This window comes from Prorops nasuta, unplaced genomic scaffold (assembly GCF_024137725.1).
Source record: "Prorops nasuta isolate Cenicafe-Biocafe unplaced genomic scaffold, Cenicafe_Pnas_1.2 PNAS00020, whole genome shotgun sequence".
NCBI lineage: Eukaryota > Metazoa > Arthropoda > Insecta > Hymenoptera > Bethylidae > Prorops > Prorops nasuta.
Genome location: NW_027116817.1, coordinates 1,463,547 through 1,487,594, shown reverse-complemented (window position 1 = coordinate 1,487,594; position 24,048 = coordinate 1,463,547). Strand labels below are relative to the sequence as shown.

Sequence of the window (24,048 nt, the reverse complement as noted above, 5' to 3'; positions counted from 1 at the left end):
TTTTTTTCTCTATCGGTCTTTCTATGGACGAAATGATGGTTAGATTTTTCGGGCGCAAATGTCTAAAAGGATATTTGCTCTGTAAAATTGACAGATATGGCATAAAGGTCTGGGGTTTGTGTGGACCGAATGAATATATTTTCAATTTATTTATTTTGTTGTGGTAAAAACGATCAGAGTATTGGAAAAAATATATTCTCGCATCCATTTGGCTCCAGAGTAGTCTTAGAAATGATCAATCCACTTTTATTTGGCTTTTCAAAAAGAAAATTATCTAACTATCATCTTTATTTTGATAATTATTTTACCAGTCCAGATTTAGTGGTTTACTTGAACAAATGTGGTTTACGATCGATGGGAACTGTTCGTAAAGACAGAATAAAAGGAAAGCATATATTTGAAAGGAAAGCTCTGCGAGGATCGTTCAAAGTAAGCCATGACAAGAATAGTTACATAAATTTTATCGATGTAATTGACTCAAAAGATGTTTCTGTTTTATCTACAGCTGCTGGTATTACTCCTATGAAGCCAATGAAAAGATATTCAAAAAATGCTTGCGATAAAACAGAAATAGGATTTCCTTTTGTTTTCACGTTATACAATAAATACAAGGGAGGGGTTGAGTTACATGATTTTGGATGTAACATGGCTACACCAAGTATAAGTTCAAAAAAATGGCAATTCAAAATTTTTGTACGAATTATTGAAGCATCAGTCACAAAAGCTATAAGAATTTGGAATATTTGCAAGAAAAATCAAAGTACTCACATGAAAACAAAACATCTTTGTAAGGAAGTGAGTAGAAAGTATTTATCCAATTCAAAGTTGGATGACGTGAAATCTCGTAAGCACGAATCAAGATCAAGATCATTATGTATCCATGAGGAATGTCGTCAAAGGACTAACAGATTTTGCATCAATTGAGACAAATACTATTGCTTACACTGTTTTTCAAAGTTACATTACGAAGTAGCAAAAACTAAATGATCTTATACTCGAAAATAGAAAAGGTAGAAGAATACGAAAAGTCTTTTCTTCATGCAAAAAATGATAAAAAATGCAAATAAATGTAAAAGAATAAAAGAATTAAAATCTAAAAAAAAAACTAAGGGAACTATCTACATTCGTCGACCTCCACGATGGTGATAATTGGGCAATGTGAACTTTCTTAACGGCAAACAGATGATAGATATATTTCATCTTAAAGAAAAATTGACAAGAATAAAATATGTTCTGAATTAGCTAAAGTACTGATTAGAATTTTTTGGAATCATATTGAGCAATTTTTAGATTTTACAAAAATTTTGCTAATAGCAGAAAAAAAATTATGTTAACAACCTTGAAAAAAATCTGGTATATTTTTTGCAAGATTTGAAGAACTTTTCCTCTCTCGCTATTTTACTGATAAGTTCATAGTATTCGAGTAAAAATTTCATGAATGTATTGGCCAAAATTTTGCGATTTGAACGCCATTTTTAAAACACTAAAGCTTAAAATCAATTTTTAAAGTATGTATTTTATTAGTTCAAACATTTGTTCTACCGGTTGAAAATGTTCCAAATCAATTGTAGTCGAGGTGTCAGGGCACAAAAATATAGCACTTTCTCCACTTCATGCCATAGAGAATTTTATTTTTTTTATGTATAGTTTAGAGCGTCCTTAAAGAGCTTCTAAAGTCTCTAATACGAAGAAGGTCGGGAAAGTTATTATTATTTCAAAAAAATTGTGAAAAATGAGTTTCTTTCTGGTTTAACTTAAATATCTCGCTTATTATTAATCGTATCAAAAAGTGTGTCAAATAAAACTTGTTCGTAATTAAATTTTCAATAAGGTAGGTGGGGTATAAAAAATCAATTTGTTTTGTTTATTTGTAAAATCATTAATGAAGTACGGGAAGTGGAGAAAAGTTTAAGTAGTGAAAAACCATATAACAAATGCTTGATTGCTCTACTAAAAGTTCACTAGAAGGTGTCTTTTAATTAGTAGAATTTGCTATAAAAGCCATTTTTTGATATCTAAAAATGGCGGCCTATTGCAAAATTATTTATGTCAAAACTTTAAGTAGCTGACAATTTTTTCCTAGCGATCATAAATAAATGAAACCAATTGCAAAAAATTGGTATTAACACATTGCCATCGGGCGATTTTTGGTCAAACTTATCCATTATGGTAAAAAATATAACTAAAATAAATGTTTAAAAATTACCAGCAAAGTGCACAAACGACGTACGTAATTTTTTTAAAAGCGAGATATCTCGTTTCTCGATGACATCGTAATTTTTTTAAAAACGAGAAATCTCGTTTCCCGATCGCAATGTGTTAACATTATTAACAATTGGTATAAAGAGCATATTTTTTATTAATAAACGAAGCATTTTTTAATTGAAAACCCCGTTGCTATCGTCCGTATTTCAGCAACTATTGCATTTTAACAATTGCAATAAAATCCATTGTAATATTTATAAAAAACCATGAACGAAAAAAAAGAATCATGGCTTTTGGAGCAGTAGAAGCTGAGATCATCAAGTTGTACTTCATGGTGCACTACGTCGAAAGTATTTGACTTTTCGGGTAGGGGGTCAAGTATCAGAAAAAATATAGTGACAAAATGGCGACTGTGGCATCTAATTTCTCTATGGTTTATACCGATCTATGATTGTCACATAAATATGGACGTTTTCTGTCGGAAAGATTTATGACGTTACATGCATTTCCGATGAGTATAGTGCGGAAGAAAAATATAAATTTATTTGACAGATATATTTCGCGCCAAAAATGTGTTTAAAGGGCCATGTTATATCTTGCACTTTTATATCGTTAATATTTATTGTTATCAGAAAAGTAGGTAATTGTGGTGAATACTCTTCTCATTTTAAAACTTTACCAAACTGACTAATTCACCAATAAGTTTATCAATAAGTGGAAAAACTGACCCTAGGAGTGTTGTAAATAATTGTGTGTAATACTGGCTTGAAGTTAAAAAGCTGAAATGGAGAAAGGGGTTATCTAGAGCTCATTAAAACAGGTAAATTCAATTCTGAGAGATTTAATTATTCATTTTTATTATAAATTTTAGGCAATGTATGGAGTGTATGAAAAGTAACGAAAGCTAAAAAGTCTAATTTAGTTAATGTAATTCCATGACAATCAGAATGAATATCAGGAAGAAAGAGTATAACTTCCAGGTGGTAAATATAACAATATCAGTTTCTGTCTGTCAAGTACAGGTAATAGAGAGTTATATTAGCATATCGATTAATTTCTTTGAGAATTCTTGGCACATTTTTATATCTCTTTTGATATTATGAAAATATTGTTTTTATTTTGTAGAACTTAAAAGAAATTATTGGAATCATAGATGGGACATATGGTATCCTGACTTATCCAGCTGCTTGATTGAAGCTGTCAAATTTTTCAAACTTTTATAAGATAGAAAATGTCATTAATTTCAATGTACTGACTACACCAGAAACATACGCAGTGCAAAAAAGTAAATATCTAATTGTTATATTATTAAAGTCAAATTTGGATAAGTGGAAAATTAGGTGACAGCACATTTAACACTATGTATAGAAATTATTTCTTTAATCTTTGAATCTTATGATTTAAAAATCCTGAGACTATGATATATCACCAACACATTTAATTTCATAATAAGAAGACTACTATTCTGACTAGTCCAACTGAAACTATATTTATTCTCTAATTGATCTTATTGCTATATTTAATTTTTTATGTAATGATTACTCTTGAATATTTTGTATTAAATGTCTGCTGTCATTAGCTTTCATTGTATCATTTAAGAGCAACAAGCAGTAACAAATAATAGTTCATTCAGCTAAAATTTAGGATGACTGTACACATTTCATGAAGAAAATTAGTTTAAATACAGTAGAAATAGATTTTACACTATAAATTTATTACAAATAACATATTTTTTTATTGCCATTTGTTAAGAACATTAAGCAATAGTTTTTATCTCATATTTATTAAATGTTTTCCTATTTATGCCATTGGCTGGGTCTGACTTTTGCATGCGACAGTGAATTTTTGAACTGCATAGAACATCATTAAAATCGACTGTTTTATTTACTTAAAATTTACAAGGAATCAGCGAAATATAATGATAAAGTTTCCATACATGTGTATGATACAGGTGTTCAATATGGATTTAATTTTGCTTCAGCAAGATTATCTCTATATGGTAAAATAGCTACTCAATGCACATGCAGCAAGGACACAGACTGCGTTTCAAAGCTTTAGCGCTATGGTATAGCGCTAGGTAAAATACGTATCATGATTGGTCAAAATAATTCAACTGAGCAATCATGATATAGCGCTACCTTAGCGCTTAAAATTTGAAACGCAATCAGTGTATACATCAGTGAATAAAGTTATACAATGCTTGAACCCTGAATTAGAATAAAATGAAGCATATTATGTTAACAATTACATCATAATGAAGTTTCTAATAATTATTATAATATTACAGATATGTTTATGGCTGCGACTAGAAGATATTAGGCCTCATTTTGAAGATTTAGAGAAAGAAAATACGCCATTACTCTCTAAATTAACCCGTTATGCAGTAACAACAGTAGTAGCTGATTACTACAAGATTATTTCAGCTCAGAATCAGAAAATAGAATATACAATATTTATAAGAATAAAAAGGTTTTGGCTGCAAGTCCAAGAGTTGACATGGAAAAGTTATAAACTCGACGTTCGAATATTTAGACTGAGGTGATAAAAGGATTCCAAGATCTTTAAGTATGATAGAAAGTTTCACTTCCTCATTGAGAGTAACATGATGTTTAAAAATTCAATAATGAAATTTTCAAATAGACTAGTCATAGGTTTAGCATTTGCTTATTTTCAAATTTATGAGGAGGATCCAATGGACGTTATAAATTTCAGATGATACTTAGAAAGGTCATGTGGTAAATTATTATTATAGTTGCTTACTAATTAGAGTTAATTGTATGGACAACAAAAATATACAAATACTGTTTCTTAATGTTTAATATATGGTTGAAAATCTAGTTTTCAAGAGCTATTGATTATTTGTTGCGATATAAGACAGTGTATTATTTTTCCATTTTAAAATGTTCTTTTTCTTATTGTTACAAATTTAATGTATTTATATATTATTTACAAACTTGTCTTATTTAAATTCAATTATGCTGTCATATGATTTCTTTTTACATTTAAGATACATGCATTAATTTAATGAAATAGTTTTTAGAAAATTTGAAGAAGTATATTCATTATATAGTTCCGTGTTTCATTCTTTTAGCATATAGTTTCTTCAAGCCCATATATATTTCTTTTCGTAGAATTGTTGTATTACTAAAACCATTATAAATATAGTATTCATGAATTTGAAGAAGTTCCTGAGTTTTACCAAATAAATAAAGTGAGATATTCAAAAAGATTACAAATTTATTGAAATTTCAAAGATTTATAATGAAACTAGCAACATTTGACGGTAAGTAATTCAAAAGAAGACTCTAATTGTACGACAGTTTTTTGTTATTAAACCTTTCATGTCTCTCTGGCAAATTAGATAAAGATTAATTTGTTAAAACATATTTGTACAATAAAAAATTTATGGATTTTTTAAAAAGTTCTAGAACCGTTTATGAAGATAGATTCTGCTATTATAGAAGTTCCAAAACAAGGAATAAATTAGGAATTGAAGTAATGTATGAATGATGAACGTATAAGTAATGATTAAATTTTTCAATATTATATGAATAATATCATGAATTTGGTATAGATATCTTAAATGTAAAATAAAGCAGTGTAGTGGGACGGCAAAAGTATTAAATAACAAATTTTTGAATGTTAAATTGCATAACCATGTAAAAGATAATAAATATATTAAAGAAGCTGAGTTTAGAAAGAAGCTGTTTAATACAGTCAAGAATATTCCATTGACTCTAAAAAACTGTTACGATTATGTAGTAAACAAGTAAACCTAATCATTTATACGTTTTTCACTAGGCCAAATAATTTTTGTTTCTTCGTCTTATCACAGACACGAGGAAGCAGCAGAACAGCTTACCTTTCAAAACATAAAAAGCACAATGAAGAGAAAAAAATAAATCAAATGTACATAGGCCTCATACGTTGAAAGAAATTATTTCCATTTGCAAACAAAATGTGTGGAAAGAAGCGTTAAAATTTTCAATAAAAAATTATATTCCCAAAATATCTATAAAGGAAATAAATGTTGGCACATCTACGCAAGTGCTATTATTTCAGGAGCAATTATTAATTGATTTTCAAAATTTGGGTGTCCAAGAATATAGCATAGATGCCACATATTACTCAAAACCAAAGATAAATGATGCTTATCAATTATTGACATTAATGGGTAGAGTTAAAGATAAGGTTTTCTATTTTTAATATTCATTACATTATTTCTACAATTATCATTTAATAACTTTCATTTACTTTACATTACAGTTTTATCCTCTTTTGTGGGTATTAATGCCTGGAAAAACTGAAATTATGTATGTAGAAGCATTAATGTTTATTAAAAACCTAATATTAACTAATTTAAATATGAAAAGCACAATGTGCGACTTCGAGATAGGGTTACACAATGCAATTAAAGCAGTGTATCCCGAATGTAAATTAAAGGGATGCTACTTCCATTATGTATACGTATGTATAATTATTTACATTCAATGATTCAAGTATACATATACTACAAATAATCTTTTTCAGGGGGTAAGGCAATATGCACTAAAATTAAGAATTTTTAAATTTATGAAAACACACACAAACTCCTAATGATTATATTACGAAAAATTTATAATTTACCTTTGTTGCCTTCATCGGCTATTCCAATGGCCTTCTCTATAATAAAGGAAGAATTAAAGAAAAATAATTTCGAAGATAATTTGCAATTTAAGAAGCTCTGCAAATACATACAGAATTTTTGGCTTAACAAGATCAGCTCTGAAATCTTAACTGTTTATATGGAAAAATACAAAACAAATAATGGTCAAGAGAGATACCACAAAGGCTTAAATGAACTTATGAACAACAGACCTAATTTCTATATATTTATAAGTGAGAATTTCATTGTATCTTTCTCTTCTCTTTCGTATTATTTTCAATTGTACTAATATATAACTTTTATATCTTAACAATTATAATAAGATATTTTTGTCCGCAGTGAAATTAAAAGACTTGATTAAAGTAGTTATTACAGAACTTAAGCAAGCGAGGAATAATTTAAAAGTCTCCCAGTGCAATAGAAGAAGGAGTAACATTGAATATGATTCATGGCTTATGAATGCTTAGGAAATATTGAATGAAATTGAAAATATTGACTTTGAAAGTAGAAAGAGTTTAATACAAAAATTCCTGTCGTTTTCAGTATACCAAAACTGTGATTTAATGAATAAAGTTAGAAGAGTCGTGCAAAAAATAGGTAAATACTATTTCTTTGTTTTGTAAAATACATGTGAATTAATTTCATGATGGTTAAAAAAATTCTAGGTTGCTTTTAATATATAGCCATTAATTTTGTATGAATATTAAAATTTTATTTTACATATTACAGATGTGAAGACATTAATACTTGTAAGTCCTGCAAATCTTGGTCTATAATAATTTAAGTGAGGCTACACAATCTAAGCAAATTACATGAGAAAAAAATTTCTTCAATTAACCCGAATAGTGTAAGTCCTGTTATCCAAGTATCTATTTCATAAATTAAAACTACTACAAAATATACAAATTAACTATGAGTATAATTATAATACACTATTGTATTCTTTTCAGTGTTTGTTTTTTCTTTAAATGCCACTTTACTATTTAAGATTGTAGCAAATTAAAAACTTTCATTTATATTGCTTTTATCATATGTAATGCAAATTGTTATATAAATATCTATGTTACATGTTTAATAAGAAGTTTATTCATTTTATAGTTCAATGAAATATCAACCAAAATTTGTTCATTAAAATAAATTTATTTCTTTGCCATTTCTATGATTCCTTTAAGGGGGTATCCTGCTTTAGAACGTTCAAAAAATCGATTTTTTTTATTGCTTAAATCTATTCCTTATATGTATAAGAACATATATCCGAAGTTATAGAGTCGGATTCGCAGTATTTCCGAAGATACAGCACTAAACGCAGCGGGGCATCGAGCAAGTGCCAGTGCTCGGTTAGACTGAAACGCGCGCGCTCCTCCCCTCGTCATCGTCTTGCATCCTTCAAACATTCTGCTCGATTGATTGACGAAAAAGTGGAGGGACATATTCGTCCAATCTACGAAGAACTTTCGAATGACGATCTCATGACGCGATGCTTAGGTGGACACACGAAAAATTCGAACGAATCGTTCAACTTCACTGTCTGGCGCATAACTCCGAAACATTTCAATTCTGGTCAAAAAATCGTAGAAATTGCTGCGTATATAGCTGCAGGAATGTTCAATGAAGGATATTCAGCAGTTCTGCATACCATGCAATTACTCAATTTGAAAATTGGCCAGCAATGTAAAATGTTTGCGGATAATGTCGACATACAACGGATTGAACGAGAAAGACGACGTTCGTCTCTTTCCAGTAAGGAAGCTCGTATACGGCCCGTAGACTTGAACAACTTCAACAAAATGAGTTCCATGAGGAAGCTGAAGATCTATTGCATGGCGCAGGAATAGCTGATTAGCAAATTATTGCCGTAAGTAGTCGAAAATGAACATTTTTCCAGTTCATAAACTTCAAAGCGCTTTTTCTCGAGTTTTCGTTTCTCCACTTTTTCTAAACTGGCGGGCGTGTTTGCAAAAAAAATAAATAAGCTATCGTAACGATCCGAAGTTTTTTAGCTTCAGTTTTATCTACTCTTCTATATGAACCGAAAAGGTTTTTGGAACTAAATTTCTAAAAGACTTTTTCAGCACATTGAAGAGATTTTTTTTTCTCGTAAAAAGTACTTTTTGCTTCAAATTTGGAAAAAATTTCAAATTTCACAATTTCTTCGGATTTTTCTTGGTTCAAATAGAAAATACATGTATGAAAATGAAATATTTTTTTGGGTTTCTGTTTCAGATCAAAATTAAGAGCTCTATCACTCCCGCCAATAGAAGACTCGGATTACGGATTGCCCAACAAATGTGTCTAATAATCAACTGCATTTTGATATTTTTCTTTAAAAAATTTTTTTTATAATGTTCAATTATATACTAAAATATTCCTGAAAGTTCGCTGGAGTTGGTTATTTTTTTCTATCTTAAAAAAATTCCTTAAAAAACGGTTTTTTAGGCCTTCCAAAGCAGGATACCCCCTTAACCATAAGTTAAATCTTTATGGTTTCATAAGAAAACAAAAGGTAATTTGGACGCAGCAACTGGTTTAACTCTAATTTTTATAACTTATCACCTTTTCAAATAAACAACTTTCCAAATTTACTTACAGGCTTCATAATTAATTAACACTGAAATTTTATAGTTTAAAACGAATCAAGACTGTAATATATTCCTTTTAATAATAAAAATTTGTCATTCAATTCAATAACTCAATGGCAGTAGTATTTCAGAAGATAATCACTTTCAATTTCATATTAATTTCAATGTTTGTTTTATTAATAAAGAATATATAATTAGAAGTTTTATAATTCGTGAGATTCTTTATTAAAAACAAATAATTGTATTTAACTTATATCTATATTTACTGGAAGATAGAATTGGAGGTAAATAATATGCAAAGTTTAATATTTTTCTTTCATATTATAAAAATAACATTAGCTTTTATTTAACTGTTCATAAAAAGTTTTATTCAGAAACTATAATTTGAATTAATATTTTAAAAAGGGTTTACTTAACCAATAGAACAGTTTATTATGTTCGATGAATCATACCATAAAATATCTCTCGTATCCTATTATGTATAAACGCAAACAATATACTTAATCATTAGTATATCTATTCGTAAATTTATAATTTTTCTTCCGCACTATACTCACCGGAAATGCATGTAACGTCATAAATCTTTCGGACAGAAAACGTCCATATTTATGTGACATTCATAGATCGGTATAAACAATAGAGAAATTAGTGGCCACAGTCGCCATTTTGTCACTATATTTTTTCTGATACTTGACCCCCTACCAACTTTTCGACCTGAAATTTGGCACAGTAGTAGTGCACATATCACCCTATCACCTAAATTTTTTTCTGAATCTTTCGTTTAATTTTTCTTGTTTGCAACGAAGAAGAATCTGTTAGAAATTACGCGCTCGGTGGTAGCGATCTCCTCGCTACGTGGCGCGGTGGTGGGGGTAGCACCTGAACAGTGGAGAGAGGCGCGCTGGAGATATTAAACAACTTAATTGAAAAATTTATTTCTACATAACCAAAGGTCGTAGACGGATGATTATTTTTTAATTGTATATCATTTTTTCCGTACTTTCCAGCAATATTTATAAAAATTTTATAAGAGTACGGCAAGTGTCAGAAAACTGTGCTTTTTAACTTATTTGTAATTTTCCAGGATTTCGAAATAAAGTACAGAAATGTTTTTAAATTACATAGTTAAATATACATATGTATATTTAACTATGCAATTTAGAAACATTTCTGTACTTTATTTCGAAATCCTGGAAAATTACAAATAAGTTAAAAAGCACAGTTTTCTGACACTTGCCGTACTCTTATAAAATTTTTATAAATATTGCTGGAAAGTACGGAAAAAATGATATACAATTAAAAAATAATCATCCGTCTACGACCTTTGGTTATGTAGAAATAAATTTTTCAATTAAGTTGTTTAATATCTCCAGCGCGCCTCTCTCCACTTTTCAGGCGCTACACCTACCACCGAGCCACGTAGCGTGGAGATCGCTACCACCGAGCGCGTAATTTCTAACAGATTCTTCTCCGTTGGAAACAAGAAAAATTGAACGAAAGATTCAGAAAAAATTTAGGTTATAGGGTGATATGTGCACTACTATTGTGCCAAATTTCAGGTCGAAAGGTCAAATACTTTCGACGTAGTGCATCATGAAGTAAAACTTGATGATCTCAGCTTCTACTGCTCCAATCGCCATGATTTTTTTTAAATTCATGGTTTTTTATAAACATTACAATGCATTTTATAGCAATTGTTAAAATCCAATAGTTGCTGAAATACGGACGATAGCAACGGGTTTTTTCAATTAAAAACTGCTTTGGTTATTAATGAAAAATATGCTCTTTATAACAATTGTTAATAATGTTAGTACCAATTTTTTGCAGTTGGTTTCATTAATTTATGACATCCAGGAAAAAATTTGCAGCTACTTAAATTTTTGACATAAATAATTTTGCAATAGGCCGCCATTTTTAGATATCCAAAAATGGCTTTTATAGAAAATTCTACTAACTAAAAGACACCTTCTAGTGAACTTTTAGTAGAGAAATCAAGCATTTGTTATATGGTTTTTCACTACTTAAACTTTTCTCCACTTCCTGTACTTCATTATAGATGTTACAAATAAACAAAACAAATTGATATTTATAACCCCACCTATCTTATTGAAAATTTAATTACGAACAAGTTTTATTTGACACATTTTTTGATACGATTGATAATAAGTGAGTTAATTAAGATTAAACCAGAAAGAAACGCATTTTTCAACATTTTTTTGAAATAATAAAAATTTTCCCGACCTCCTTCGTATTAGAGACTTTTGGAGCTCTTTAAGGACGTTCGAAACTATACATAAAAAAAAATAAAATTCTCCATGGCACGAAGTGGAAATTCAAATACTATTTCTCCCCGACTATTGCTGAAGGAAAATTCTTTAAAAACTTGATTTAAAAAGAAATATAGGAAAAATCATATTTGTTTTGTTTAAACGACGATTTCTCTTAATTAGCAATATTTTATAGCAATTTCAATTTTACCATTGGAAAAGGCAGATTTCAAGCTTTTAAATCATGTATCCCTCCATTTTTTCCAACACCTATAACGTCAGTTTTAAGTTCTGAAAGACTAGTGTACCAAGAGTGACGTTTTCGGCCGAAATGGGTTAAGTTAGAGGGTATACTTCTTGTTTAGTTTCTAATTTTTTTTATTGATATTAATACGTGATTCAGGAGCTGACGTTCTTTTCGAATGTTATTTTATTCTAATATATTTGTAGATTTCATTGCGTAGTTTTTTAATATTTTATTTCTAAAAATGTCATCTACAATTTTGTTTTTGTTGGAAGTTTTCAGTATATTATCTGCATTATATCGTTGAGTTATATTGATCGAAGATTCACACAGAAGTAGAAAAAGGTGTAAATTATTTTTCAAAATTATGTTAACCACCCACACATACAGAAAAAAAATATATGTAGATATATACGCTAGTTAAGCATCGACAAAAAACGATCGAAATGCCACCTAGTGAGAGCGCGAATACATTATCAGATACAAAAATTTAAAAATCGTAATATCAACCTTTGCTGAAAGAACTAATAATAAAGTTTATCCGAGTGCGGTACTATAGTTTATGACACAAAGAGATTTTTACCCAAGTGGATTTTGACACAAGGGGATTATGACCCAAAAGGATTTTGTCCCGAAAAACAGCTATGTTCAGACCAATGAGCGCCGTGATTGTACGGCTACCCACATTCTCTCATTGGAACTAGGCACTAGGCAGATAATGTAGTTAGCATAAATGGAGTATATGAAACATAAAGTTCGGCGATAGTACACGGAAAGAATTTTCGAGTAAAAATTACCGTTAAATTCACGGTAAACGTAGGACAATTGAACATTTTCTTGAATATTACATATATATTTAGTAAAAATTGTACTACCGAGTATTATTTCTTACTAAATATTCATGGTAAAAATTATTCAGTTCAAAAATTACTGTAAAGAATAAATATATTTACCAAGACCAATCGTAAAAATTATCTTTCACTAATTAAATTTTACGAAGTACATATATAATTTTTACCTAGAAAAATTGTAATGTATAATAATAAACAGCAAAAATTCATGTATACCCATATCACTTAAGTATGAGGTCAAAACATGCATGATGTGTTTACATTTTTTTGTCTTCAACCAACGATAGAGCGATCGTCAGCGCTCCACACGACGTGTTCTGCGTGCGCACATAGTCATTTGTTACGTGCGCATTTCATTTGTGAGAACCAATAATAAGTGCAGTGCAACGCAGATGAAGATCCTATTTGTCTTTAGAAACAAATAGGAATATAAGTAAATCTTTGGTCTCAGAAAAATATAATGCACGGATAAAATTAAAAATGGACAGTTCTGAAGACTTGGTAAGTGCATAGCGGACTAATTGCAGATTAATTCTTTTCTTGAAAGCAATAATGTAAATGTTAAATCCAGATTTAAAAATATTAAAAACTAAGTTATTAGTTTAGCTTTTTCTATAAATATTTCTAATTATTCCTATAATTACTTTATATTCAATTTTAAATATACTAAAACAAAATAATATTAAAATATTGAAGGAATTAGACAGGTTATTAACAATATCACTTACTATTGTTGTTTCATCTCAAGCAAAACAAGAGAATGTAAGTCTCATCCATATTGAGATTAAATCATTGTTTTATGCTGCATAGATTATTAATGGCTACGAAGTAACTATTTCTTCATGAATATTTTCACAGGAGATATATAAAATTTTAAACAAGACTGCTTATGGTCAAGGTATATTGAAGCTGTATGAAGCCAAACAACATTTAGATAAGAAAAATAGAAGCCTTTTATCACGTCTAATTATACAAGAGGAAAGGGATATAGCATTCAGAAATGTGCTTGAAGAATTAAATGGTCAACTAGAGAGTTTCATGTAAGACTTAGTAGCAATTTACTATCTGTTATAATATCCTTAAATTTAATTTTCATTAAATACATTTTTAGAATAAAAAGAGAGAGATTTGAACAATTATCCAGAGGGATTATAAGTTTGTTCCCAAGAGAGAATATAAATACTTATTATATTCCTTACAAACGACTTGGGAATAGGTCAGTTAATCCACAAGGAAGCTTGTAAGACCATTACCTGTATACAAAGAAATTATTAAGAGAGAAACAATTGCTGAAACTTAGTAGGGCCCAAAATGTAATTGCTACAGTGGAAACACATGGTGAGTTTAACAGTAAATATTTATATGTAATGTAAAATTATGTACTTGTATTCCTGCAGTAACATTTTAACCTATCGAATGGAAACTTCATAAAAATCATATAATAGAAATCTATGAGTTAATTTTAAGTTTAATTTTGACCAAAAATTGAAGCGATATTATATGGTAAAAATCTTGTTTCAGACATTAGTTCATGTGAAACTAACAGTATTAATTGGCTAAGAGATCACAATGGTCCTGATAATGAAATTTGTAATGCTTGGTGTAAAACCTATGATGTCAGAAAACAATTATTAAAATCAGGGTTACCTATTCATGAGTATTATGAAAAGTTTCCATGTTTAAATAGGAATCTTGGGGCAAAACTTGTAAGCACACGCTATTAGATTATTTATTTTATTGATATATTGATATTTGTAAAAGAATCAAATTTTAATTTGAATAGATAAGGTTTGATTTTGAGAAACTATATCCCTTCAAACAAAAACTATTTTTTAAACGGTAGAGTCAATAAGGGAAGTATTTGAAAAGGAATTATCTGTATATAATGGCATTAAAAATTTGCAAGATAATTCTTACCGAATTATTTTACCTACTTTATTATCACGTTAGTATTAAATATGATATTTATTCCTAGCACAAATTTTATTTTTTTTAATTAAACTATAAATTTCAGATAATAAAGATGCTATTATAATTTATTTATTACCGTATTTAATTACAAATGCACAGAAACGGAAAAGATCTGCAGACAAGTCAGAAGAATCAATTTTAAAAAAGGTTAGCCTGCAGGAACAACGAGACTGCATACTTATTCATGTACATGTAAGCCTTTCGTTTTTTATTTTAACGACATTTGTGTATATATAATAAAGACGAATTTATTATTTTTAGGCAGCAAGTGAAATTGATGTAGCAACAAAGAAGCATAAAGAGCGTCTCCAAGCTGCTCATCTTTCCATGCAACCTGTGATAGTTGTTGTTGGACCATTGCCTGCAATCGAAGCATCATATGTGTATGTAAATACACACTGTTATAAAACAGAATCTGTAATAGATGCAGTGAACTTGTGCTTTACACTTTATTTTGCATTAGACTGCAAATATCCAGAACGTGCGAAATCAATTTTTACTTTTTTACAAATTGCTGGTTACAATATTAATTTGAATAACGATTTCTGTAATCGATCTATGAATACTTTGTTAGGCGAATCTAACTATTTACTCAAATTACGTAATACGGTCGAAACAGGATTAGTTGATAATGTTTAAGTGCAAAGAATGTAAAATCAATTTTGAAAATATGAAAGCTTATTTAAGCCAAATTTACTATTTTCATAAAAGTAACATTTACAGCTGTGATACGTCATCGTGTGGAAGAACTTTTGCATCATATGAATCATTTCGTAAGCATTTTCGTAAGAAACATAATGCATTACGAATGAACGACCAAATTATTTCTGAAAATTGCCTACCTTCTAATTTAGAGAAGCAAAGTTCTGCGAAGGTACCACGTAGAAAAATGGATCACGATGAGTTTGAAAAAGAAAATACACTATTACAAAATGCAGATGTCTTACTAAATTTCCACGAAACGAGTTTAACTAGTAATGTGGAAAAGGATAATGAATCGGCTTCTCCTCAAAAATTGGTTACTAAAAAAGAGAATATTGAATTGGAAACAATGTTTGCTGCTAAGCTACACAGTTATCTTGATATTCCTCGTGGGCGAATTAATGACATTATAAGAGATCTCGAAAATTTGTTTGAAAATCTTGTAAACTCAATAGAAAAAGATGTCTCTGAAATCATTTCGTCAAACGATATACAAGAGTTATTAATAAATGTGAAAAAATGTTTTAACAAAAGTCGTCAAAGATTTCAGAAAATTAATAGTGAATGGTTATGTTTTAAAGAATTTAAAAAATATAATACCTACATAGAGCCCGTGCATTATTGTTTAGGCGAACGTAATGGATTTAGACGCGAAAGTAAAAATCAGGTAATGTCACCAGTTAAAGTTACCGCACAATTTATACCCATACGTCATGTTCTTAAAACTTTTTTTGAGCTTCCTGGTATATTTACAAATACTTTCAATTATATAAATACCATTTTAAATGATAAAACAGTAATTCTAAACTTCATTCAAGGAGATTTGTGGCAAAAGATTATAACACAATTTGAAGGAAAACAGGTGTTACCTTTGTTTTTATATTTTGATGACTATGAAAATAATAATCCATTAGGTAGTCATAAAGGAATTTCTAAATGTGGAGCAGTATATTTGTCAATTCCATGTTTACCTCCTAAATTAATTTCAAAAACTGAAAATATTTTTTTGTTTATTCTATTTAATACTCTAGATCGAATAGTCTTTCGCAACAATGTAATTTTTTCTAAAGCAATAGATGAATTACAGTTTTTGGAGAAAAGTGGTATAGAAATTACTATTTTTGATGAAACAATTGTACTTTATTTTAAGTTAGCATTAGTAATAGGAGATAACTTAGGGCTACACTCTATTTTAGGGTTCACAGAAAGTATTAATTCTACATACTTTTGTCGTTTCTGCTGCATGAACAAAATTGATATCCAAACTGTTTTTGAAGAAAGTAATTGTCAAATAAGAACTAAAAGTAATTACGAAAGTGATTTGTTGAAAAGTAGTAAGGAAACTGGCAGAATAAACGAAACATGCATTTTTCATAGAATTCAAGATTTTCATGTAACTCAAAATTTGTCTGTTGATGTTATGCACGATGTTTTGGAAGGTATCTGCCAATATGATTTGGGTAGCATATTATATCATTTTACGTATACAGACAAGTATTTTAAATTAGAAGATGTAAATATTCTTATAAAAAGCTTTGATTATGGTTGTAACAAGAATAAGCCCCCTGAAATTCTGTATAGCCACCTTAAAAAAAAAAGATTAATTATGTCTGCATCAGAAATGTGTGTATTGGTACGACATTTTTCATTAATTTTTGGTTCTTACATCGTTAAAGAGCATCCTGTATGGCAGCTTCTTATTCAATTGCAACAATTAGTGCAATTACTAGTTTCGCCTCATCATCACTATAATATCCAATATATTCTTAAAACAAAAATTACTGATTATTTAAGAACTCTAAATTCTGTTTTTCCTAATAGCTTAAGGCCAAAGCATCACTTTCTAGTGCATTATCCCCGAGTGTTTGTAGCTTCAGGTCCACTCTGGAATTTATCCTCTATGCGTTTCGAAAGTAAAAATCGAGAAGCGAAAATTTCATCACATGCTGCTGTTTGTCGAATTAACGTTTGTCGAACAATTGCAATAAAAAATCAATGTCATATAAATTATCGTTTTCTTAAAAATGAAACTGAATTACCTGAAAACTATCATACCCAAACACTATTTTTAACTGAATTACCTGATTTTTCCTTTTTTCAACATACGCTTTCTACCAAGATTTCAAATGGTAAAAGCGTTTTGACAGTAAAAAAAATTAATTTGAATGGCACAGAAATTTGTAATAATACAATAATTATGATACCTTCTGAAGATGGACCTTTATTTTATATTGTAAACACTATTTTAGCTCTTCCTAATGAGAAGTTTTTGTTTATTACCAAACTTTTTAAAGATGTTTTATTTGATTACCATTTTCAGGCGTATCAAATTTATAGTAGCATTTTCGAATGGGTAAGCATGGATGCAAATGATATTGTAGGATTCGTTAAAACACACTCCGTACGTTTAAAACTGGCTATGACTATATTATTAAAAATTGGTTTTAACAATCACAATATTTGGTTTGTTTTTATTTTACTATTATATTTAAATTGCGTTTATTCGCATAATTGCGTTTGGTTGAACAGGTGTGAGCATTAATGTTTGTATATATATATATATATATATATAGTTTTTAACTTTCTGATTTGAAATTATTAAAATGATGTTAATCACATCTGCATTCTTTGTTATAATGAAATATTAGCTGTTTCTTAGGCCAGTTGAAGACATTCACTTTGAGATTATGCGGTGTGACAATTGTGTGAGACAAATACAGTCAAAGAAATAGCCTTTTATCTAAAAACAAGAAAAATATAGCATTAAAGCATTGAAATAATTAAAATAAATGTTATTTTTTCCTTATGTTCATATTTTATTGTAAGTAGATTTATTAAAATAACTTACATGATGATCAGGTGCGTTTTTATGTGAGTTAAACATACATTTTTCTGTTTCCTTTCCCAAATAGAGTTTTAACATTATTGAAATATTTTATATCTTCTCTTATGACTTTATTAGTTTAACCTTCAAGAAAAATGAGGATTCTTCCCATGAATTAATTTTATCTGCAAAATATTTACAATCATTATATGCACTTGATATTCACTAAATGACTACAGCGTAAAGGCTACAGTGCTATAAGTATAAGCATGCGGCTCACTGTAATATTCTAATATGAGAATATTGATTATTCAGTGTAACGTAGTATGTTAACCATTTACATAGCTGCGATAGGTAATAACTGTTATATTACATTTGTTTTGAAAAAACTAATTTAACATCAGCAATTTATTAAACAGTAAATTGATATTAATTTGGAAATAAAAAGTTACCTCTTAGATCCATAAAAATAATTCTTTTAACAGTTAATGTAAATACTCTCAGGTGATAACCATTGGCATATTTTTGGAAGTATTTGTTACTTTAATCTGAAGAAAGACAACACAAAGTATTCAACCTTTTATTAGCTTTTTAATTCATTAAATCCAATAAAAAAAACTCATCTAATTTCCAAAATGTCTGTCAAGTATTTAGATTTTAGACCATCCAATGACATCTGTTGAAATGTTTTTTTTACTTTAACCTGAAAAATAGCGGTAAAAAGTACTTAATCTTATTCACTTTATAATTAATTAAATCTAAATAAAATACTCATCTAATTGTCCAATATCTATCGTACATATAACTATTTGCTGTCAAAACACTACATTTAAAATAATATATTATTTTAAATTTTTTATAAATATGTCACTTTTCTATTCCGTATTACCAACTTTATTTTGTCTCTAGCGCTATTCAGTCATATGTATATGAATACTAAAGTCGATGCTCATTGAAGAAAAAGTTGTAGGTGAAAATGTCACGTATGTACCCTTTATTAGATTTCCTTCAATTTTTGCAAGGATGTACTTGAATGGATTTATTTTCATTTGTGAAATTGATCAAGAAATTTTGTTGGTCCACTCTATGAATCGTTAAAAAGAATATGATATTATTTCTTTATTTAACTTAATGCAAATATTTTACTTACATTTTTATTTCTTTTATTTATTAATTATATTTTTAACACATGATTTTCTAAATAATAAGAAACATCGGCAGGATCCATTTTCGCCGAAAGCTATATGCGTACTGAGCCGAATTAATCAATAAAACACCCACTTACTTTAAACACCTTATTTTGACGATTAATTCTTACGAATTCGTCAGAACAATTTGTCGTTAGAATATGCATCTACTGTAAATGTGTTATGTGTATAGTTATCCGCGTAAAAAAATTCGGTCTTAGAGAGATTTTGAAGACGATTTGAAATATATTAATAAGATCTTATATTTGTATTTCATGAAGTTTTGCTTTGGGCCATTAACAAGATAAAATGTAAGCTCTTCCTAAGATCTTTCTAATACTGAAAAATGGCGTTTTTGATTTTTATTTTTATATATTACCTACTACAATTAACGACTAATAGTTATTAATCAATTTTGGAGCATGAAATTTTTTTTCCGCGGTGGGACTCGAGCCTGGGACCGATGTCAATCTCACGCATAGCTGTCCGACGTTTAGTCCATTTGACTAACCTAGAAGTTGTTATACATAGCTTTATTTATTTAACTTAAAATATACGACATATTTGTCAATTGTGTCTATATATGCGAAAATAGCCTTCGATAGAAATCGAAGTGTAGCCGAGTAGACCAAACGTTGGAGAACTGTGAGTGAGATTGACATCGCTTCCAGGTTCGAGTCCTACTGCGGAAAAAATTTTCATGCTGTAAAAATATATAACAACAATTAGTCGTTAATTATAATATGTAATATATGAAAATAAATAAATAAATAAATAAATAAATAAATTAATTAATTAATTAATTTAACCCACTTTTTGCATTTTTTAAAAGTATCTATAGTATCGGCAATTGAATCGCATATTGTATACTCACTGTCTACTCGGGCTACCGATTAAAAATTTTACCAAAACGCCATTTTTCAGTATTAGAAAGATCTTAGGAAGAGCTTACAATTTGTCTTGTTAATGGCCCAAACCAAGACTTCATGAAATACGAATATAAGATCTTATTAATATATTTCAAATCATTATCAAGATCTTTCTAAGACCGAAGTTTTTCACGTGGGTACATTTACAATAAAACTATTACTCTACTAAATATTTACTTTTCGAATACCCTGTACACTTACTTTTCAGTTGTTGATTGATGTACAAACTTTTAATGCTTTGATTGTCTTACACACTGCACTACTTCCTTAAAAATTTACTTTGATTTATAGTAAACAGCATTTTTGGTGCATATATCGCATCAATATTAATCTCTCCAGTCATTTTGAAAGTTCAAATTTTCATCGAAAGACCTTAACTTTATGTGAGGATTTAAAATTCAATATACGATCATGTAAAATTCATTTAGAATTTGTGTAGAAATAAAAAAACCTTTAAACATAAATTTAAATGAAAAATATAATTAAAAACTTAGGGCGCTTTTTTATCATGTTTTGTTTAACGTTTATTTAAGTAATCTTTCAGACGATCTTAAATTCATTTTACTCGCTCCATTTTTTCTTCGTTCGTTTTCTTACTTATTTCGGTCTTTTCTTTCTTTTTCTGCAACAGATTTGCATATGATCTTTTACTATATTTTTTAATCTCCGGTTCTTCAATTCTAATAGAATAAGGGTGTATTTAATTTACTGTCATTAATAAATACATAAATATATAAGTAGCATTAAGTTAGAAATGACAGTTTATGATATATTAATAAAGCAAAAACTTATATACAAGATGTTAGCCAGATTAAACGGCTTAGACCATGGACATAAAATGCTGTTTAACTTCGTAACTATAAAAGATAGCAAATTTTGTTATAAGCCTTTTTTGAACGCAAATCAAAAGACGGTGCAAAAAGATCTTATAGCAAAAATTGCTATCTCTTATAGTTATGAAGTTAAACAGCATTTAACGTCCATAGTCTGAGCCGTTCTATCTGGCTAACACTGTATTCATAAATACCAAGTTCTTTAATTTCCTTGTTTATAGTTGTGGCAAATTGTATACTCTATAATTCCTCGAGTAGGGTTGAGTCAGCTATGGCTGCTGGCTGCATCCGTGGCTTGTCAGGGAATAACTTATGCATACTATGAAAAAGCTTCTCTTTAATAATATTTAAGTATTTTTAAAGCAAAAAGAATGTTCAATTTTTTTAGTATCCTATTCAGTAAATAAGACTAAAAAATCAAGCTTCGCTTGTAAAAACGAGTGGCAAGTACATAGAAAAACTAGCAAAAATAATATCTTAATAGAAGACAGTATTATTGACTTATCCCTTTACTGAAAAAAATATACAAGTAATATTAAAGTAATATTTTTAGGAAAAATTCTACCATAAATATACTAGAGTTACAAAAATTCCTAACTGAAACATGTTTTGAAATCAATATTGTAAGTATTTTTAACCTCAGCAGAAGGTGGTAATACGATCATTCAAAGGCTAAAGTCAAAATCCGATATAGGTACATTTGCCTTCGAGTATTCACCTTAAAGAGATGTTCACAAAATTGAAATCATTCAAATACACATTCAAAAACCAAAAATTTAATTATTTGTAAAAACCTATTATTTAAATGATAATCGGAAACATAAATTTTTATGTAGAAAAATATTGAAAATTTATACCCGAAAACTAGATTCTAAACGAAGACTGTTTGCCAGACTTGTGTTTTATACACGACTAGTATATAACTATCAAGCTATAATAAATCCGTTATTTGTTGTTAATTACAAATTAGGCAATTATTGTAATTTAATGAAACGTGTACCTGACAAATAGCTGCTTGGCTTAGAAAGTAGTTTTTGAACATACAGTCGGTGTGAAAAGTATTTGTACAGCTTCTTTTGTTGATCCTTATGTGCACACCCAGGTATCCGAGTACTGTTTTAATCTTATTTATGCTTATAACTTTAATAAAAATTGAAGCATCGAATTCAGACTTCAGATCCTCATAATTTATCTTCTTAGAAGCTGGAAAATGCTTTGATTAATTTTTGACACATTTTTTTAAATTAAAATATTTAATGTCAAATTTGACATACCGCCTGCGCACCCCAGGTACCCACTATATGTATACTTAAGATTATACTTTAATCCAATAATTAATAAAATTATGCAATAAGGATAAATAAATAAGTAAATAAAATAGTTTCAAAGAAATATTTTAATCAAATTTTAATTATGGACATTCTAAACATTTTATAATATTTGCAGAATGGTCGTTACAAACCTAGGCTTTCCGCATACTGAACAACCTTTTCAAATGGCCAAGTATGTTATGTAAATATCCCTTCTTTGCATAGGAGCCAATTTAAAAAAAATAGATTTAGACAATTCTTCTATGATAACTTTTTTATAATAGGAAAACAGAGCACAAAACTACGCAGTAAATTGACAAACAACTGTTTCTTTCAAAAGCAAGATGCAAACTACCATACAGATGAAGTGTGGAAAAGTCTAAGAAGCTCAGATATTCCTGGAATATTCCACAATATTTTACAACTCTATTATCTTTACTCCTCCTCTACCTACCTTAACTCCCGTTTGTTCCAAAGAACCAAACCGTAGAAAATGACCGCTCGCAACATGAATAGTGCACGTAGACCTAATTCGTTTCTCTTGCTAACGACACAAAAGCGTATTAAAGCATTTGACAATTTTTAACATTTTTATTTTTATACATTATTAATAAATAATAACTCATTAAATTAATTTTTCTGCAGATAAAAAATAAAAATAATTTGAAAACGTGTTGAATACCCGGGTACCCCGGGTGTGCAACAACGTCGACAAAGTTCGGTGTGCACATAAGAGTTAATAAACATTTATAAATAATGCACGATATAAGTCGTAAAAAAAGTGTTTTTGGGTTGACCGTTTTAGTATAGTTGATGAGTTTCAATGTTCTTCAAAAATATTAATTTTTTTCGTATTTCCAGTTTAAAGAAATGGCCATTTTTCAAAATGAAAATAAAATTTTTTAATAAAAAATCAAAATATTAGTTTTGTAGAGGAAATTCTACTGATCTTTTCTGAAAAGTTTAATTAAAATCGGCTATAAATTGTAGGAGATACAGTAATTCATAGTCGCTGAAAGACAGTGATTTTCGCGGATTTTCAACAACTTTGAACTGCTGTATCTCCTACAATTTATAACCGATTTTAAATAAATTTATGAGAAAGCATCAGTAGAATGTCCTCTACAAAACGAATATTTTGATTTTTTATTAAAAAATTTTATTTTCATTTTGCAAAATGGCCATTGCTTCAAACTTGTAATATTAGAAAGAAAATAATTTTTTTGAAAAACATTGAAACGCATCAACTAATAAAATGGTTGCTTTAAAATAATTTTTGTTTCAATTATTTTCATACATTATTTACGGTTCTTTATTAACAATAAAAGCTATAGGAATATTTTTCTCACCGACTTTAAATTTTCAATTTGTTATCCTAATATAAAATGTATATTTTAATTATCAGTTGGATAATATGTTTTTATATAAATAAATTGACTGTTTTCAAATGTTTACCTTAATGATTTCAATTTTGTGAACATCTCTTGGAGATGAATAATCG

At 28.8% G+C, this 24,048-nt stretch overlaps 2 protein-coding genes, 1 long non-coding RNA gene and 1 pseudogene across 7 annotated transcripts in view; 2 read left to right on the top strand and 2 right to left on the bottom strand.

The window, feature by feature from the left end:
* The window catches only part of Chd64 (calponin 3), a 115,479-nt gene that overhangs the window by 70,200 nt on the left and 21,231 nt on the right, over positions 1 to 24,048 (bottom strand). Inside the window, exons 1-2 of one of the 2 annotated variants that reach the window (XM_066739266.1) lie at positions 22,700 to 22,730; positions 22,238 to 22,440 (exon numbers count right to left, since the gene is read on the bottom strand). The exons of the other annotated variant lie outside the window; for it this stretch is intronic. Of the exons in view, the coding sequence (XP_066595363.1) occupies positions 22,238 to 22,279 (42 nt within the window). The 5' untranslated portion in view covers positions 22,280 to 22,440; positions 22,700 to 22,730. Of the gene's footprint in view, positions 1 to 22,237; positions 22,441 to 22,699; positions 22,731 to 24,048 lie in introns of those variants that run through there. 2 annotated transcript variants of the gene reach the window in all.
* On the top strand, positions 8,009 to 8,693 carry LOC136780838 (uncharacterized; annotated as a pseudogene).
* Positions 13,206 to 18,020, top strand: LOC136780719 (uncharacterized). Of its 4 annotated transcripts, none has more exons than XM_066739273.1 (7): positions 13,206 to 13,292; positions 13,650 to 13,831; positions 13,903 to 14,129; positions 14,313 to 14,497; positions 14,575 to 14,736; positions 14,806 to 14,954; positions 15,024 to 18,020. In XM_066739273.1, the coding sequence occupies exon 7, from the start codon at positions 15,394 to 15,396 to the stop codon at positions 18,004 to 18,006; it is 2,613 nt and encodes an 870-aa protein (XP_066595370.1). In that variant the 5' UTR covers positions 13,206 to 13,292; positions 13,650 to 13,831; positions 13,903 to 14,129; positions 14,313 to 14,497; positions 14,575 to 14,736; positions 14,806 to 14,954; positions 15,024 to 15,393; the 3' UTR covers positions 18,007 to 18,020. The 4 variants fall into 4 exon arrangements, with proteins under 4 accessions (XP_066595370.1, XP_066595372.1, XP_066595373.1 ...); XM_066739275.1 differs by having other exon boundaries at positions 13,212 to 13,292; positions 15,024 to 15,787; XM_066739274.1 differs by lacking the exon at positions 13,206 to 13,292 and having other exon boundaries at positions 13,562 to 13,831.
* Positions 18,089 to 19,941, bottom strand: LOC136780720 (uncharacterized). The gene is made up of 3 exons (XR_010823822.1): positions 18,741 to 19,941; positions 18,313 to 18,473; positions 18,089 to 18,204 (listed from the first exon to the last, which is right to left on the bottom strand). It is a non-coding gene; the product is annotated as an uncharacterized lncRNA (long non-coding RNA).

Excerpts from the sequence above, each read along its gene's own strand:
- LOC136780719 (XM_066739273.1), top strand. The coding sequence starts at position 15,394 with ATGTTTAAGTGCAAAGAATGTAAAATCAATTTTGAAAATATGAAAGCT.